We start from the raw sequence: 16,698 nt of genomic DNA, 5'->3' as shown, positions 1-16,698 counted from the left end.
GGTGGCTGTTTAGGAAAACCCCTCCTGGAAAGGGCCATCCACCCCTGGCACAGGCTGCCCAGGGCAGTGGTGGCATCCCCATCTGTTCTGATCTGCTTAAGGTGAGGACAGGTGAGTTTTACCCCAATCTAAAATTGCAGAAAGGAATTAAGTTCTCAGAATAGTGGAAAACAAGATTAAAACCCAAATGAGCTTGGTTGGAATCCAAAGTGATCATTCAGCTCCATTTTTTTTTTTTCTAAAGAAGGAGAGAAAGAGATAAAATAGCAAAGTAGGAAAATGGCAAGAACAATTACAAGAAGCACAGGAAAGGGGTTCCCTCCTCTATGAGTCCAGTCCTGGCTGATGGAGTGCACTGGGGAAAACCATGCCCAGAGAAGCCCCTCCAAGAGCTGCCAGGGACTCAGCAGCAGGGCAGAGCCCCAGCAGCAGGAGCAGCAGGGTGGGGCACAAGCAGCCTCACAGGAGCAGCCAGGACAGCAAATAACAGCACACACAGCAAAGACCCTGACACTTTGTAGGTTTTACAACCTGCAGCAGGTTGGGCACTTGCTTGGAGAGTGGCCATGTTGTACCTACCTTAGAGCAACAGCATGTCTAGGGAGAACTTCATCTCTGTTCCCTTAAAATTATTGGCTGCTCACTGGCACCCAGGCAAAGTTCCCTTGATGCATGAAAAACTTATTGCTTGCTTTTCTCATTTATCAAAACTTTACTGCTTGTTTGCCTGATGTATCAACAGGTTATTTTAATGGCCTTCAAACAGGGTGGAGTATTTTCTAAAATAAAGCCATTGCTAAAATTTTTATTAGAGGCAGTTCAAGACAAACTTTCAAAACTTAATATTCAGAGAGGCATTGGAGAAACATTCCTTACTTTTTACCTGTTCACTACACCATTCCTGGAGGGGTTTAAGAGGCATATGGAAGTGTCACTTGCAGACATGGGTAAGTGGTGGCCTTGGCAATGCTGGGGGAATGGCTGGACCCAATGGTCTTAAGAGATCTTTTCCAATCCAAACCATTCTATGATTATAATAAATAATCAGAGTAAACACAATTTCAAAACCAAAACTGCCCAGCACAACAGCTGAAAATCCCCTCTCCACCCAGACTGAGGAGTTGGTATGGATAATTTAACTTATCTTAAATGTTTTCCTTATTACTGTGCTATGAATACTACATAAACATGTATTTCTGAAAACAAGGTCTGCAGTTGAAGAGGGATCATCACCATTTGTTCTGCTTATGTTTCAGAGTTAACACTACCATGGCAATGTTCCTCTCAGTGACTAATGCACTACCACTTCAGAGATTTATTAAGACTTTTTCCCTTAGGCAACACAGCTTTCGTGCTTACCTTGGTCACATTTTCAAAATCCAGGAGAAGAAAGTGTTTCAAGAACAGCCCCACAAAAAACCACACAACTGACTGGACTGTTTGTCCTATAACAAATACTGACTATGAATGTATGCTAAAGCATGAAGATTTTCAGAACTCTCGAAAAATTACAGAACTAAAGGCATTGTGTGACAATTCTGCAAGTGGACAAGCAGGTTGAAATACTTCCTGAATAACAAAATGAAAAAATCAAACACAAATCACTTTTGTGCAATTATGTTTCTACATTAATACTTAGTTGCACTCAAAAATGAAAGGAAGCTTTAAAGTTTAGCATAAATGTGTTAGGGAAGCCATCTTACATTTAAACAAAACCAAGTGCTACTTACAGTGTGTCTTGCTCAGGAACTTCTGTGACATCTCTATGTTATCATCACCAGTGTGGCATCAGCTCCACTTTTGAACTGAGATGAGATGCTGTGCAGCAAAAACCAGGAAGTTAATTTAAACTGCTCTGGGCCTTCCCTTGGTCTTTACCCTCCAGCTGTGCTTTCCTTTCCCATGAAAATCCACGCAAGACTAGAATTCTCTAATTTGTTTGTATATTTTCTCTTTACTATTTAAATATTTTAACTATTGAGGTACTCTCTGAATTATACACTACTTTTAGAGTAAGGTGTAAGGCTGCAGAAAATGCTGAGCAAAACTCCAGAGTATCCTTGATAATCCTGAAGCTCTTTTCCAACCTTTATGATTTCATGATTCTATAAGGCAATTAAAATTCTGTCCAAATGAAATCTGGAGTGAAAGAAGACAACTCTTTTATCTTAGTCTGGGGAAGGGGAGGCTCTTCCTAAAAAGATTCTTTTTGGACAGCAAATTTCTGCAAGTGTCCAGACAGGAGGGAAGATGCCAACTAACAAGACTCTCTCATTTGACTGATGTGTTTTCCATCTCCCAGGAGTTCTCCCTGGGACCTCAACTCCTCCCTCTCTCACCCCAAAATCCACTTTTATTTGCTTCTGCCTTCTCCAGTCTGGTTCCTAGTTCCGTGTTAGATGGACACCACCAGGCAGGGTCTGAGAGAAATGCAGGGAGTCTTTCAGTTCTTGCCTTCTTTTGCCAGCACCACCCTAGTGAGGGGCAACAGCTGTGCGAAATGTCCTGTACAGACACTGGATCCATGACTGGAGCACCAATTCAGAAAATTTAGCAGCTCAGCCCCATGTCTCTACTTCCAACGTACCAACTAAAGTTTTCCAGAGCTTACAATGTGGCAAAGTTCAGGCTGGATTATGCAAGAAGAAAATTCACTACCCTCATTTAAGTTGGGAATAGCTAAAGCTTCCAAAACAAAGTTGTTTTAGGGATACTAAAGACCTCTTCAAAAATCAATGCCAGTTTCTCATCCTCATCAATTGCTGGATGTTATCAGAAACTGCTGGAAGAGAAAATTCCCTTAGAGAAACCCATTAAGCCTAAAGCAGGATGGAACCCCCCCACTGGAATGTTCATGCCTTGGCCAAGCTGCAAGAGACTGGAGCCAGCTCTCGACAAGGAAAGGCTCGTTCCAGAAAGAGCTCCAGAGAAAGGGGGCAGCTCTCTGTCAGGACCCTGGACAGCACCGCAGGGAGCCGGCGGAGCAGCCTAAGGGGCACACGGGGATTTTCAGAAGGGAAGTCCAGGGAATCACGGAATGGTTTGAGTGGCAAGGGACCTTAAAGATCACCCAGTTCCAAGTCCCCTGTGCCATGGGCAGGGACACCTTCTGCTATCCCAGGTGGCTCCTAGCCCCATCCAATCCAGCCTGGGACACTTCCAGGGATGGGGCAGCCACAGCTTCTCTGGGCACCCTGTGCCAGGGCCTCCCCAGCCCTACAGGGAACAATGTCTTACTAAAATGCTTCTGCATTGCTTCATAAACTCCCTCCATTTAATACAAAGAAGTCCACACTAAGAAGACAGGGATTTCTAAATTAATACAACCCAACGACACAGCTCAGGCTTGGTACAAAAACTGGGCGTAATTTTGGGTAGAGCCTCACATTTTTAGTAGTTTCTCATTTGCAAATCAAGTAGACTTTTTTTTTGATTCTCACTACACAAACACTTGCACCAACCTCAAAATACAAACTGACTGTTAAATAAAGGTTGTGACAACGGCATAAACTGCCTGTGACTTTTCCTCCTTTTTTGGGTTGTATTTAAAAACATATTTTACAAGCACTTTAGGCAAAAATCACTTAAATTATTAGAAGCATATTCAGAGCTTTGCAAACATTTCAGGTTATCTCTCACAATTTGCCAGAAGGCTCTTCCAGAATCTCTCCACTTACGATGAAAAACCAACTCCCTATTCTCTTTTAATAACAAATGGACCTTAAAAAAAGGAAAAAAAAAATCTGATCACTATTGTTTGAAAGCACTCGAAAGCAGTAAGATGGTCACAAGACTTGATTTGCCTGTTCTGCCCCTTTACAAACTCACTAAAGCTTGCTTTTTATGACTGATTGCTGTGCTGTATTAATCCCCAAGTATATAAAACGAGTCTATTGGAGACCAGGACTCCGCTGGGGGAGGACAGGGAAGCTGTTGTCTTCCGAGAATTAATCCATCCTGGAAAATCAAAAGCCAGCCTCTCACAATACAGTAATCAGCATGTTCTCCACTATGAAAGCCCTACATTTCCCTTTTAGAAAACACAACTATTACTCCATTATGTACTGAAACACACAAAACTCTTTTAATCTTTTTTTGTGTTTGTTATTATTTGGCTTATATTTATGGGTTCGTGTGTATTCTATTGGTGGGTATACAACCATCAAGTTAAAAAAACCCCACCCTGTCTATTCCTCATTGCTTAAAAAGAAAAGGGACTCCCACTGCTTTTTCCACAACCAAAGTTCTCTCTGGATTTGTTTTGTGAACAGGATTTTAACTCTTTATCACCCTAAATAAAAGGAAATTCTTTGCATTTTTTTCCTTACACAGAAAGTCCATTTTCTGTTCAGAATATTTTTTTTCCTCACTTTGTTAAATTATCTACCATGAATTTCCTAAGTAGTGGCACTAAAATAAAAGTGTTTGTATTTTTCTAATTACCAAATTAAGAACAACTTCACTTTATTTCAGATAGTGTCATATTTGATGCTCCTTTGTTAGCAAAAGTTTAATTCTTTCCTTTTAAAGTTGAATGATGCAGTCTTCCAAATAACCGCCTTTAAAAAAATCTTTTTCTGTAAGAGTAGAATTTTTTTTTTCCATTTAGATGGTAGAAGTATGAATCTCCCATTGTGTTATGGAGATAAGAGCACAACCCCCTACAGCTGTAAATCCTATGTGACAGTAATGAAAACACTAAATGAATTCTAGCCTAAACACAATCATTAAAGCTTAAGGAAATCACTGAGAAACCATGTGCTCAAGAACTACAATCACATTTCCATTCAGCCAGCAAAAGCCAACAAACCTACCTGTATATGACAGCACTTCAACACAATTTTAACACCCAACAAAATAGTCCTGGCAAGCTACCTTTTAAAAGCAAACAAATCAATTTGCTTATATTCACATTTACTCCTTGCTAAAGTGAAGAAAAACTTTCTCCCCTATTTATTTTTAAAGTAAAAAGTCACTAAAAGAAATAAAAGTTAGAGTCCTTGCTCCTATTGCCATTATCCCTCTTCAGACATAATTTACTTAACAAAGAGCTGTAGACAGGAATTTTGTATCCTTGCCTTTAAAACCAACAGGTGTCTAAAATCCCACTGGGTCAATTCCACAGTCCCACCAGGCTGGCATGGCAGACACCAACATCTTTTTGTTAACTTGAAATGACCTCAGCAGTCCAGCTCTACTCACCATCAGTTTTAAGCAGTATAATGTGTTTCTCAAAGCACTGTGTACTTTCTTCCATTTTTAAATCAAAAATCCAGCTGGAGGAGCAAAAGCTCACACACATGGATGAAGGTCTGTTTACATGTAATATGGAGTTTAAGGACACGAACTTGCCTTTCTATTTAAGAATGGGATTAAATGTCAACAAGAACATGAACATGTTAATTTTTCTGACACCTGTGAGTTAGACATGGCTGAAGATAACCCAATGACAGTAACTGTACACAAGTACCAGCAATATAAAGCTGTAATTCCTGTTTTGCAGGGAGGATTATGTTTTTTGGCTTCCAGGGCAAAGCTGTGGCACACACAGAGTTAACTGTGCCCTCCTCCCCCTGCCCCCCAGTTTCACCCCCCCTTCTCCCCCATCTCATTCATGCCACATTCCACAGTGGCAGGGTCCAACAACAATATAGGAGGGTACCCAAAATGAAGAGGCAGGGCCTTCTATTCTTCTGCCTCTCTTGAATTAATTAACTGGAAATGAGTTTTGTCAATGTTTTGGAAAGGCAGAGGGGTGAAAAGAAACTGCTAGAATTAATCACAGTGAGAAACTACCTCTTCAGCAGTCTGCCAAAGTTCAGAAAACCCATGAGAAGTGCAAAATAAAAGGAAAGTGGGCTGACTTACCCTCCAAAGGAACAAATAACATTCAAACAAACACCCAAGTCTCCAAAACAGAGACATGCCCCAGTGCAAAGGAATGCAGCATCTGTTGCCACAACAGCTTCAGCTTTGGTTTTAATATACTTGTCACGAAGACTGATAGGTATCAAGGTAGAAAAGACAGTTTACTAATAATTTAAATAGACAAAAGCCATGTTGTGTTCAATTCACTAAATATTTAAGTACGTCCAACATTCTATTGATGCTTATATAAATATATTTAGGTCATATGATTGAAAATTATTACCTTTACTTGTTTAGCCCTGACTCAGCACAGATCTTTTACATGGAGAAAGCAGCCTGCAAAGGAGCTCTTTCTTTGAAGAGTTTTTTAATGATAGTTATATCTCCAGGTTCAGCAAAGGAAATTATGACAAGTCGATACTGCACGTGTGACATTCTTCTAGTGATGAAAAAGGAAGCGATGAAATTCCAACCAACTGACAAGAAGGACCTGATTCACTCAGGTACATAGAAAACACACAGGTGACCTTTTATTTACAGCAAAAGGAGGCTGCATTATCATCTGGCAGTTTTGTGAGAACAAACACAACATTTTCAACAGACTGGGACTAAAAGTGAAAAAAACGGTTGCTGATCAAGGGAAAATGTTTTGTAAGAGAAATACCCTTTCAGTCTATTGCTAATATTTTTGCTCAGGAGGGCTTTTTCCTGGTTGACTGCAGGATTAACTTGCCATCTCTCTGCTGTATCTCCAAGCCCATGCTCTGGAGGGCAGAGCTGTCTGCCAGCCCCTTGCGCTCCATCTGCGCGATCAGCGCTTGGTTCTGCTCGTTCTGCTCCGTCAGATTCCGGATGGCATAAACTGCCCACTGGCTCACAACTGTCAGGCAGGGTCAAGGAACATTCATTTATTTGAAGATGAAACATTGATTATTTTGATTTATTACTGCATTCACCTCCCCCAGCCCTCCTCCTTAAACTCAGAAAACGAGTAGAAATCATGGGTTTGATCAAGTAAGACGTTTACAAGTGCTGACACTGAACCTGCAAATACTTGCATATGAGGCAATTTAATTTTAAAAGAGGTTTGCCCTTAAACTTAACACAAATTTACTAGGGTTTATATTAAGTCAAAAAAAAAAGAACCCAAGCAAACAAAAAACCCCAAGCAAATGAACTGCAGGAATTAAAAAGACATACTGTTTTAAACCAAAATTACAGTCAATTGAAATGTTCCAATGATCTTCCTAGTGAGTTTAAATAAAAATAAGTCAGTTGTTTATGATCTGAACACTTCAACACTACACTTCCAAGCACTGGCAAACAAAATAAGCTGTACATCATACACAGGAAAGATGACTATTATTTTCACTGCAAAAGTTGAAGAGATGTAGAAAAAGACAACTTATCCAAGTTAGTATCTGAAAATAGCACAAATAATATCAGAGACACTTAAAATTCTTTGACTTCTAATATTACCTAAACTCAGTCCTTTATGCCTGGGTGCTTTTACACACTTGCCAGGAGACCAGACACTATGATCACTGGCAGGGAGCTCCTGCTGATGTTTAAATGGGCACAAGCTGCAACTCATTCACCTCCCAAGGTGGTCCCTTGAGGCCAGGATTGAGGCACATGTCAGGGATGTAGACAAAGGATTTAAATTCCCAGGATTATCAGCCAGGCATCTTCCAAGTGAACTACAGTGTTCCTTTTATGAAGTGTCAGAGATGTTGGTCCCAATTCTGCAGCTGAAAAGTTGTTATGATATAATCTTTCCCAAGTTACCCATACAGGAGCCAAGCCTTTCTGAATCCCATGAGTGGTTTGCCTGCAGGGCACCAATTATTTACTACATGTAGCTTCACATCCAGTAGAAGAATATGCATAATTTACTCATCTCCTTGACGTCTTTTGGGTTGGGGAGCATCTTAAGTACAGAGATAAATGTTCTTGTGGGCATTTGCCACAGGGTGACAGGAGGGGAAAACTCAGACAGAGGGGAACTTCAGACAAAACAACAGAAGAGAGGAACTGGACTTAAACAATCTTACACAACCTCAACAGAGAGAGAAGAGTTTAGATGAAAAGTAGTTTGGACATAAAAATAAGGGAACAGCCCTGCATTGGCATGTTTCAGTAAAATAGCTTTTTTGTAGCAGTTTATATTTATTTTCAAATTCAAGAAGTCCAGAATTGAAAATAAAAAATAATAAAGTGTAACTATTATGGAGCTTTTTTTCTTTTCCTGATAGACCTCTTTAGGCTTTGTCAGGAAGCATGCTGCACACCTTCTTTATTCAGAAAAATTCCAGTGTGAGGTAATGACAGAGGAGAGAAATTAAGACCAAAACAAATTATTCATCTCATCAAAGCCTTAACAGGTGAACACAACAGAGAATATGAATATATTGTCTTCTGTCAGTGCATCACTACTAGAATTAAGTAAAAAAGACAAGTGCCAATCTACATTTAAGTTACATAAACCTGGTATTTGCACTGAAGATTACATTTGACTATATAAAACAATAAGATGCTAGTAATAAAGTAATAAAATTACATATGTGCAGACTGTCAGTCATTAGGGCCAATGGTGAGAACAGATTTCAGACCAGCAAAGCATGCAAGCTGATGAATGCAGATAAACTAAGGCTTACACCCAGCAGGTCTTTTCCAGGTCTGATTTAGGGCATGTCATGAGTGCCATAAAGTAACACCAAGTTCTCCCAGTGGACTGTGAAAAACATCCTACCACCCTCCCCGGCTCAGCTCCTGGATGAGAAGCAGAGTTCCCTTGTTGTGTTCCTAAAATACAGCTTCTGCATAAAATACAGCACTTGCATAAAAGCATATTTTCTGTAATATTAACAGCAATTTGCAGAGACTGACAGTTCTCAATCACACAAAGTGCCACACAGACAAAAAAAGTACTCTCAAAACTTTTGTGTGTATTAGCCTTGAGAATGATCCTGCTACTATAGTCTTTATGTCCTTCAACACAAACCTGCTGCTAAACCCCATGGCAAATGCTCTTTTCCTATTACCAGATCCATTCATGCTTACATAATATCTAAGACATCCCCATTATCTTATGAACTCTATCACCATTGTGGCATTTATCATTACTGACTACTGTAGCTGAAGCTGCAAAATGGTTTCAATAACATTTTCACTCCTTCAGAAACCCCTTTCTGTGTGTAGGTTTTCCATTGTGACCACAGCCATGAATATTCATCATCCCCTTGTTCGCATGCTGGGGAAGGATGAGGCCTTTGGACAGCTGGGAGCAGACCCTGGCAGACTTGAGTGTCTGTGGAGATTAAAGCCAGTCCCCAGCTAATACTCACATTACCCTCTTGCTCCTCTCCAAAGACACAGACACAGAGAGAAAATGAAACATATTCGAGAGTCTCTAATCCTACCTACACTTTCGGCACTTTATTGTATGCTCAGCTTTAGAAAGAGAGCTTCTAAAGTTGCCATAGTTACTAAAAATATGAGTGTGAGCCTGTTTGTTGTGAAACTGCACCATAGAGAAGCAACACAGCAAGCACAGCAGATCTGATTGCACAGACTTGTCTAGATTTTCCCAACTGGGCATATTACACTCTCAAATAAATTAATATTATAGACAAGTGAAGATTATGATATTCTGTCACAGAGAAGAGGGCATACAAAAGGAAGAAAACAATTCATTTTCTTTTGCAGAAGCCTCATCACTACATTATCTGTGCTTAGGGACTGAAAACAAACATTTCTGTGCATTTATAGCAACATGTTTTCAAAATCTTTCAGTACTGTATGCTTTGGAATTCCTATGCTATTTTGACATATACAAATAACAAAACTGAATCAACTTGCCTTGTCTGCTATGCCTAAGTAACATCTTCACTCCACAATTTAAAATTTAAAATCATCCTCTGGGTCATAACTTTGTCAGGGAGAGGGGAACACAAAGAGAAAGGAAGAAAGGTGGAGAACACTGTCCCTTAAGGATGAAAAATATTACTATCTGGAAGAGCCATGAAAATCTGTGCCACTAAATCCTGTGTAAGTCTTGTCCCTGACTGCAAAGGGAACTTTTCACAATTCTCCCAGTTCTTTTCACTTGGATTCTGCTACAAGAGGTTGCTGGAGTCAATGCAAGAGCACAGGGACTGGTTTGTAAACTTAATGGGGTGTGAAAATACAAGGATGTCCTGCCAGGAACCGCTAACCAATACTGCTGCAGAGGACACACAGACCATTTCTCAGGGAGAGGGTTCCACCTTCTCATTCTTAGTCCAATTAGAACTAAACATTATTGACAAGCCCACTGTAGCCACCAGGACCCAAAATAATTGTCCATAAAGCAATTTGGGTTCTATGGATGATAGAGGACAGAAAAAAATATTAATGAGGTTGGAAGCTGATGAGGTAGATAAAAGGCAATGCATAAGTAAGCTTGGAAGTATGTTACTTGAAAAAGGCAAGTTTTAGAAGTTAATAATTATCATTAACTAATACAGGATACTGAAGGGATGACAAGGAGAATGAAATACATACATCTGTTTTCCTAAATCCCCTTCATAGTTATTAATACTGAAGGGTCTCTAAATATAACATTCTTAGTGGAGAGTTTGATTTATTACATAGTCTAGGGACTTTTTTTTTAAATTAGACTGTTTCCTGCACTACAGTCAGTTTTCCACAACTAAATTATTACTTAGGAACTTTCTTCCTTACGAGTAATTAGGTCTTCTGCGAAAAAGAGGGTATTCTTTGCCCAATCCCATTACCTCATTTAAATCAAATTTTTTATTATTTCAATAGCAACTACATTCTAATCAAATACAGGAAGAGTTACAAAACCTTATTAAGAAAGCCAGCACTCACAGGTTGGAGCCCTCATCATATGGGCTGCTCATGTAATCCCTTTCTTAAAGCCACCCAATTTTTCTAAGACTTATTCTGGAACAGGACTGTATGACTAAAAAACAGAGGTAATGAAAATACAATATTTATATTGCACAATAATTATACTTCTTTCTGGCCTTCAACAAGTAATCCAATCATCACTAGAACCTCTGCAGACTGGAATGAAATACTGAAGCATCACTTAGAGTCACTTCCACTTGCAGACCTGACTGGATGGCACTGAAAAAAACATAAACAGTTTTTCTTTCCAGTCTTTCAGTCCTTTCAAGCACTTTTGTTCCACAGCACCTTGAAGATAATTCCTACCACCACTAAAAGAGGTCTCTAGCCAACTACCACAGCAATTTGTCACAGTTTGGAGCTGTGATGGACCACACATAGATGATAGCCAGGACTCACCATCAGCCAAACTGCTTACAAAGTTTCCTTCTATCTGGGGTTTTAGCAGTTCAATGAAGTTGTAGAAGCTATATAAGATCAGAGCAATTATTTATAACTCCTTTTTATTTTTATGTGACTTCTACCTGTGATTAAGACATTACCAAAAAAAGTGGTAACAGAAAATGTAATGAATTAAATGCTTTATCTTAATTTACTTACTTATTTTCAAAAAGCTAATTTATATTTTTAGAACTAATGCTATAGACTCTATTTATACTTGACATTGAATTAACAGCACCATAAAACATCAGGAATTCATCCTATACAAACCTACAGTATTTTGACTAGAAGGTAAGAAAGAAAAAGTCTAGAATATTTCAGTTGCCTGTATTTTCATTTATTCCACAGCTGTTCTTATCACCTGTGATTGCAGTCACCACATTCTGGGTTCCAAAGCTAGAAATGGGCAGTACTGTGTAAGCTGGGAATGTCCCTTCCTCCCCCCTCTGTGTGACTCTGCTCTTGCAGAGCTGATGTAGCGCAACCCATCCAGTCCAGAAGCCTCCAAAATACAGAGGCACTGCTGGATGCTGTCAGAGGTATTTATTCCTGATCACACATTTCAGGGATAAGGTTTGTAACACTGGGGAAGTGAAAGCAGATGTTTCTGCTACAAGCAACTCTCACCTGGCCCAAGGGATCAGCCAGAGGGTTGGACCATCCAGCACCAAACAAGGCTCCATCTCCACCACAGCGTGGCAGCAAAGCCTCACTGGACAGCACGTGTGGCATGAGGAGCCTGCAGCCCTTCCACTCCTCACCAGCAGCCCTCCCCAAAGGAAGCTGCTTCCACAAAATATTCCAGTAAAGACAGAAAGCCTATCCCCAAAAGCCTGAACTGGGGTTTGCAGCTTGGATTCTGCCCGGCAGAACATGGCTTTGTCAGAGGTTTTAAACTTCACCATCGCAGAACAGACAAATGGGCAAAACCATTTGGTTTAAAGGCACTGAAACAACTTAAATTCTAAGGCAACATTCTCTGGAATTCACAGCCTACAGACAACAGGAAACATCCACAGCACAATATAATTGTACATGAGGTACTTTTTCCAGTTCTGTAGCCCTCATTATCCTTCCCCACCAGCAGTGGAAACTGCAGTTCCTCTTGCAGACAAACACCATCCTTCTGGCTACTTGCATTTATCTCACACTCTGAGCAGTCTACCCAAGATCTGCAATGATGAATCCATTTCTTAAAGTGTGCCTTGTGAGACACAGGCTTCTTTAAAATGGGACTTACACCTTCTGTATAAGCAGACACATTAAACATAACACAGATACATTAAACCTCATGTATGACTTTCAGTGACAATTCATCCACTTAAGTATCTATGGCCAACAAATTCATTTTGAAGACCACAATGGACTACTAAATCTCTTTTGCCCAACACTTCTGCATGAACACAGATGACCAAAGGTCACCTCCTCTTGAAATCAAACCTGCCAATTCTGTTTCATGCACAAGATGCTTTTATGCCTTTTCTCTGAAAAACTTTCAGTGTTGAACTGGAAGATTTCACTGTGTCCCTAAATAAACTTTCCTACTGGGTAAATGTCTCGCTCATTACAGCCTGTGATTTATTTCTGGCTTAGATTTGTTTAGAATTGTTTCCAAACACAGCTTTTCAGCATAGATTAAAATAAAAAAATCCCAGATCATAACCAGCATTTGGTATTTTTTGCATGAACTAAAGAAAGAAACCAAGAGAGCTAGTCCAAGTTTTGTATAATTTTTGTGTCTCTTCCCTCAATTTATGTTTTTCAGCATCCTTTTTGAAGGACAGGCACCAAAACTAAGTAAGAAAATCTGCCAAACTTTGCTATGTGGCTGATTACAGGTGCAGCACAGTTTCCTGGCCCTTTGGCTGTGAGTAGTTCAGAAGAACAACAGCTCACAATATCCAGTTGCTGTATATCTAATAGATAATTATGAATATATATGTAATATTTACTGTGCTCCCAGAAGCAGAGTCCAAGCTCTCCAGCCTGTCACACTTTCACACCTTTTCAGCACTGTCCAGTACTGAAAGCCAGGGCAGATCATGAGGCTCATTTGAGTTCCAAGGCTTCCCTGTTTTTAACTACATCCTCATGTCAGTGACATCCAGCTAAACGGCACCTTATGTTCATTAAATGAGGTTTACTACTTCAGAAATGTGAAATTTACTGGGACATTTCTTAGTAACTAGAGTCATATAGGAATTTTTCTCCCTAGATCATTGGTATTTCTGGGTTAACAGTTCTGAGCAGTATTATGCACCCAGATTGGTATTAGCTTTTAATGCCTGCCAACTAAACATTTAATCTATATTCTATGTGTAGCCTTTCATGTTCTCTGGGACTTAAAACCCAATGCCAGGACATCTTAGCATACTATGAACTTGAACAAAAAATTTGGGTCCACTTCAGAGCTACAAAAGCCATAGGACATGTTTAGCTCTGTCAGGTTATTTTTATTATAATGTCTCTTATGCCAAAACTTACAGAACTTTCAAAAAAATTAAGCCATAACCTCCAGCTTGTTTTCCTTTTCCCTATACTCAGACTTGTAATACTAGCTTAAAACCAAGAATATGACACATTCATTTTTTGCTGCTTAGGCTGCCAATTTTTTTTTAAATTATGACTTACATTTTTAATAGAAACCCATAATTTATGAGCAACTACAAATCATCTGGTTTTAAAACAGAAAGAATCACACTCTTGATCGATCTCAAGCTAGTACTTCACAGTTAGAATAGTCAGTTCTTTCAATCCCTTCTTTTATAATAATTCCATTTTATGAGTTCATAATTAAATCAATTAGCTATCTCTAAGAGGTACCAGAGTTAGCAGGCTGGTATGTTAAAAAAGCTTCAACTGCTGTTACCTTACTAAAAAATGCTTTACCTTATCTTCTCTTCCCAAGTACAGAAAAAAAAAATGCAACATTTCATTAAGTTAAAATTCATGCATCAAATTGCTATTAAAACCTACCACAAACACTGAGATGTGAAGCATCTTTTCTAAAATGCTTTAAAATGGCAATTACAGGAGTCAAATAAAACTTTCAGAAATTTGGCACTACACTTAAAAAGCCAATCTAATTCCTGCCTGAGATGTGGTTAAGCTAATTATAATTCACCACTCTCAGATGAAGAGTTGAGCTGACACAATTTGGACTGAAGCTCTTTCTCTGTTTAGAAATGCCAGAGATTCATCCATTTATACAGATCCAACAAGGATTTTATGCCACCTTATCTTTCAGCACAGTACACATGTATTTTATTAATTCAGGGTCTCTGTGTAAATTATGTGGCATACCTTCCCTCCTGCTGCTTATGGCCATTCCAAATGTCACTTTATGACAAATAATCATAACACTGAAGGTAAATGAAACTCCAGTTCCATGGTCACAGACACCAAATGATGCCCAGTGTGCATCCAAAAATAACAACCATTAAATAAAGGGGTGTTTTGAAAGATGCAGCTAAATTATAACCAGTTATTTGTTTAGCAAAATAGCCATTAGCCACAATTCTGTCTACAATTTCAGGGAATGGCTGCATCTCCTTGAGGAAATCTCCACACTCCAGAAGAAAGGAACAAATCCACAAGTGGAAAGAACTGCAAATATATCTGAGAGGAAGGAAAGGTTTTAAAAACCATTAGCAAATCTAAAGAACAAATTTTAACCAAAGACCTGAGGAAGTGAGAGGAAACAATTTAAAGCTCAGGAAGAGGTTACACAGGAGAACACATTCACCAGCTGAAGATAAAACTGTTCTAATTACAGTGATCAAAAAGGGGGCAACAGAAAAATGCCAGAATAAAAATATTATTCAAAGCATTGGCCAGATGACATCCAAATATTCTTTGGAGGTATGCACAAGAAAAAATGCCAAGAAGACAGACTGAAATATGATAAGGTGGTTGTAGAAGGCATTCCATTCTCAACAATATTTCTGAACCACTCCTAGCTTTACTTAAAAAAACCAAAAATCTTTGGCTCTCAAATTTCTAGTGCTCCATCTCAGCCCAGAGGGGAATTTTTCAAAAGTAAGTGTACAGAAAAATCAAGGAAGCTGTTTGAGCTATAAAAGCAGTGATTTTTTTTTAGGTGCTCCTGATAACTAAAGACCTGTTTTTTTTCAAGAATTCAAGCCTGTCATGGATTTAAATCCACCAAGAGGATTAGAGAAGAGGACAAATATGACAACATTTGGTTTAGAAATAGACTTATTAACTTTAATTCCTCACTTTTACATGCATGAGTTGGTGCCTACAGAGATTACTCCTCACAAAGGATTAGAAATATTAGAATGTAACATTTGAAAGAGACTTCTCACATTCTGTACAGCTCTGTTAGATTTCCTCCAGCTTTAAGAGAGACCCTGTACATCACATGTTCCTCGATGGTGACAGCTGGGTAGAAAGGAGATACTGAAGAATAGACTCAGATTCACATCTCTGCAAATTTGTGTTAGTATTTTATAAACTCTCAAGGAAATTACTAACACCACCCCACCCAAACTCTGAAGTTCCATATTTTTAAACCATTTAAAGTATTTTCAGTATTTTAATCATCTTGCAGGTGCTCTAAAAAATGAATTTTAGGAATTACACAATCAGCATATTGAAATATATATTTAGAAATTGTAACTTTGTTAAATGATTAAACACAAAGTGTGATCTGTGGTTGCTTTTGGAAGACAAAAAAGGTTAAGTCCTTTAATTTCTCAGATATCTATTTCTGTACTGCACACTGCATTCTTTCTGTTGTCTCAAGTATTTTTTGTATGAGGAGAATGTTGCATTTGACAGGAGAAGAGTTTTCCTGGGGAACAGTGTGGAAGACACAATTAGTAATGTAGAACATCTCATAAGAAAACTTTGCATTTTTGTTCTCATTTTAAAATAAGTATTTTCTAGCAATAAACACTTGAGAATTACACTCTTTGTGTCAGAATTTAGATCTACCAAATATGCTTAACGTGGTAGGTTTTTCCCTTGGTTCTCCACCTTTAACTGAGCTTTGCCCTGCAGAGTTTGCAGCACCCAGAAAAGATAAACAATGAGTTAAGACATGGAAGCTATGTTATCCCAACTCTTGGGATGTGCAGCCAATGTTTAGGTGGATTTAAAACAAGGTTTAAATGTGCCCTTTCCTATCAGCTCCTCCCCCTTTGGAGCTTTATAATAATCCCACTCAGGACACTTTAGGAAATATACTGAAAATCTACTTGGAATTGAGATCTCTTTGGTCAATGAACACTGATGTAAGAAAAGACTGGATAATCTGGTAATGCTTCTTTCAAGAGTGTAAAAAACACCCTTGATAGAGAGTGACAGCAGTAGGCACTGGTAGGCAGGTGACCTTCCCAAGTACAACCACATATGGTGTTTGGAAATAGCTGCTGGGCTGAAGCCTCTTGGGAATCACTTCAGAAACCAGCCTGCTAAAGCCCCACCCTGAAACAACATTGAGGGATT

General features: G+C 39.0%; 1 protein-coding gene and 1 long non-coding RNA gene across 6 annotated transcripts in view; both read right to left on the bottom strand.

Annotated features, from left to right (window-relative positions):
- The window catches only part of LOC143694085 (uncharacterized), a 106,762-nt gene extending 101,213 nt beyond the window's left edge, over nucleotides 1-5,549 (bottom strand). For all 4 annotated transcript variants that reach the window (XR_013182275.1, XR_013182277.1, XR_013182274.1 and 1 more), the window contains exon 1: nucleotides 1,731-5,549. This is a non-coding gene — a long non-coding RNA (uncharacterized LOC143694085). The remainder of the gene's footprint in view (nucleotides 1-1,730) is intronic.
- Nucleotides 5,550-6,010: 461 nt separating this feature from the next.
- Nucleotides 6,011-16,698, bottom strand: part of ATXN10 (ataxin 10) — a 76,417-nt gene continuing 65,729 nt past the window's right edge. For both annotated transcript variants that reach the window (XM_054631803.2, XM_077178245.1), the window contains one exon: nucleotides 6,011-6,748. In XM_054631803.2, the coding sequence (XP_054487778.2) occupies nucleotides 6,561-6,748 (188 nt within the window). In that variant the 3' untranslated portion in view covers nucleotides 6,011-6,560. The remainder of the gene's footprint in view (nucleotides 6,749-16,698) is intronic.

This window comes from Agelaius phoeniceus, chromosome 5 (assembly GCF_051311805.1).
Source record: "Agelaius phoeniceus isolate bAgePho1 chromosome 5, bAgePho1.hap1, whole genome shotgun sequence".
NCBI lineage: Eukaryota > Metazoa > Chordata > Aves > Passeriformes > Icteridae > Agelaius > Agelaius phoeniceus.
Note: the sequence above shows the minus strand (reverse complement) of the source record. Positions and strands in the feature narration are given on the sequence as shown.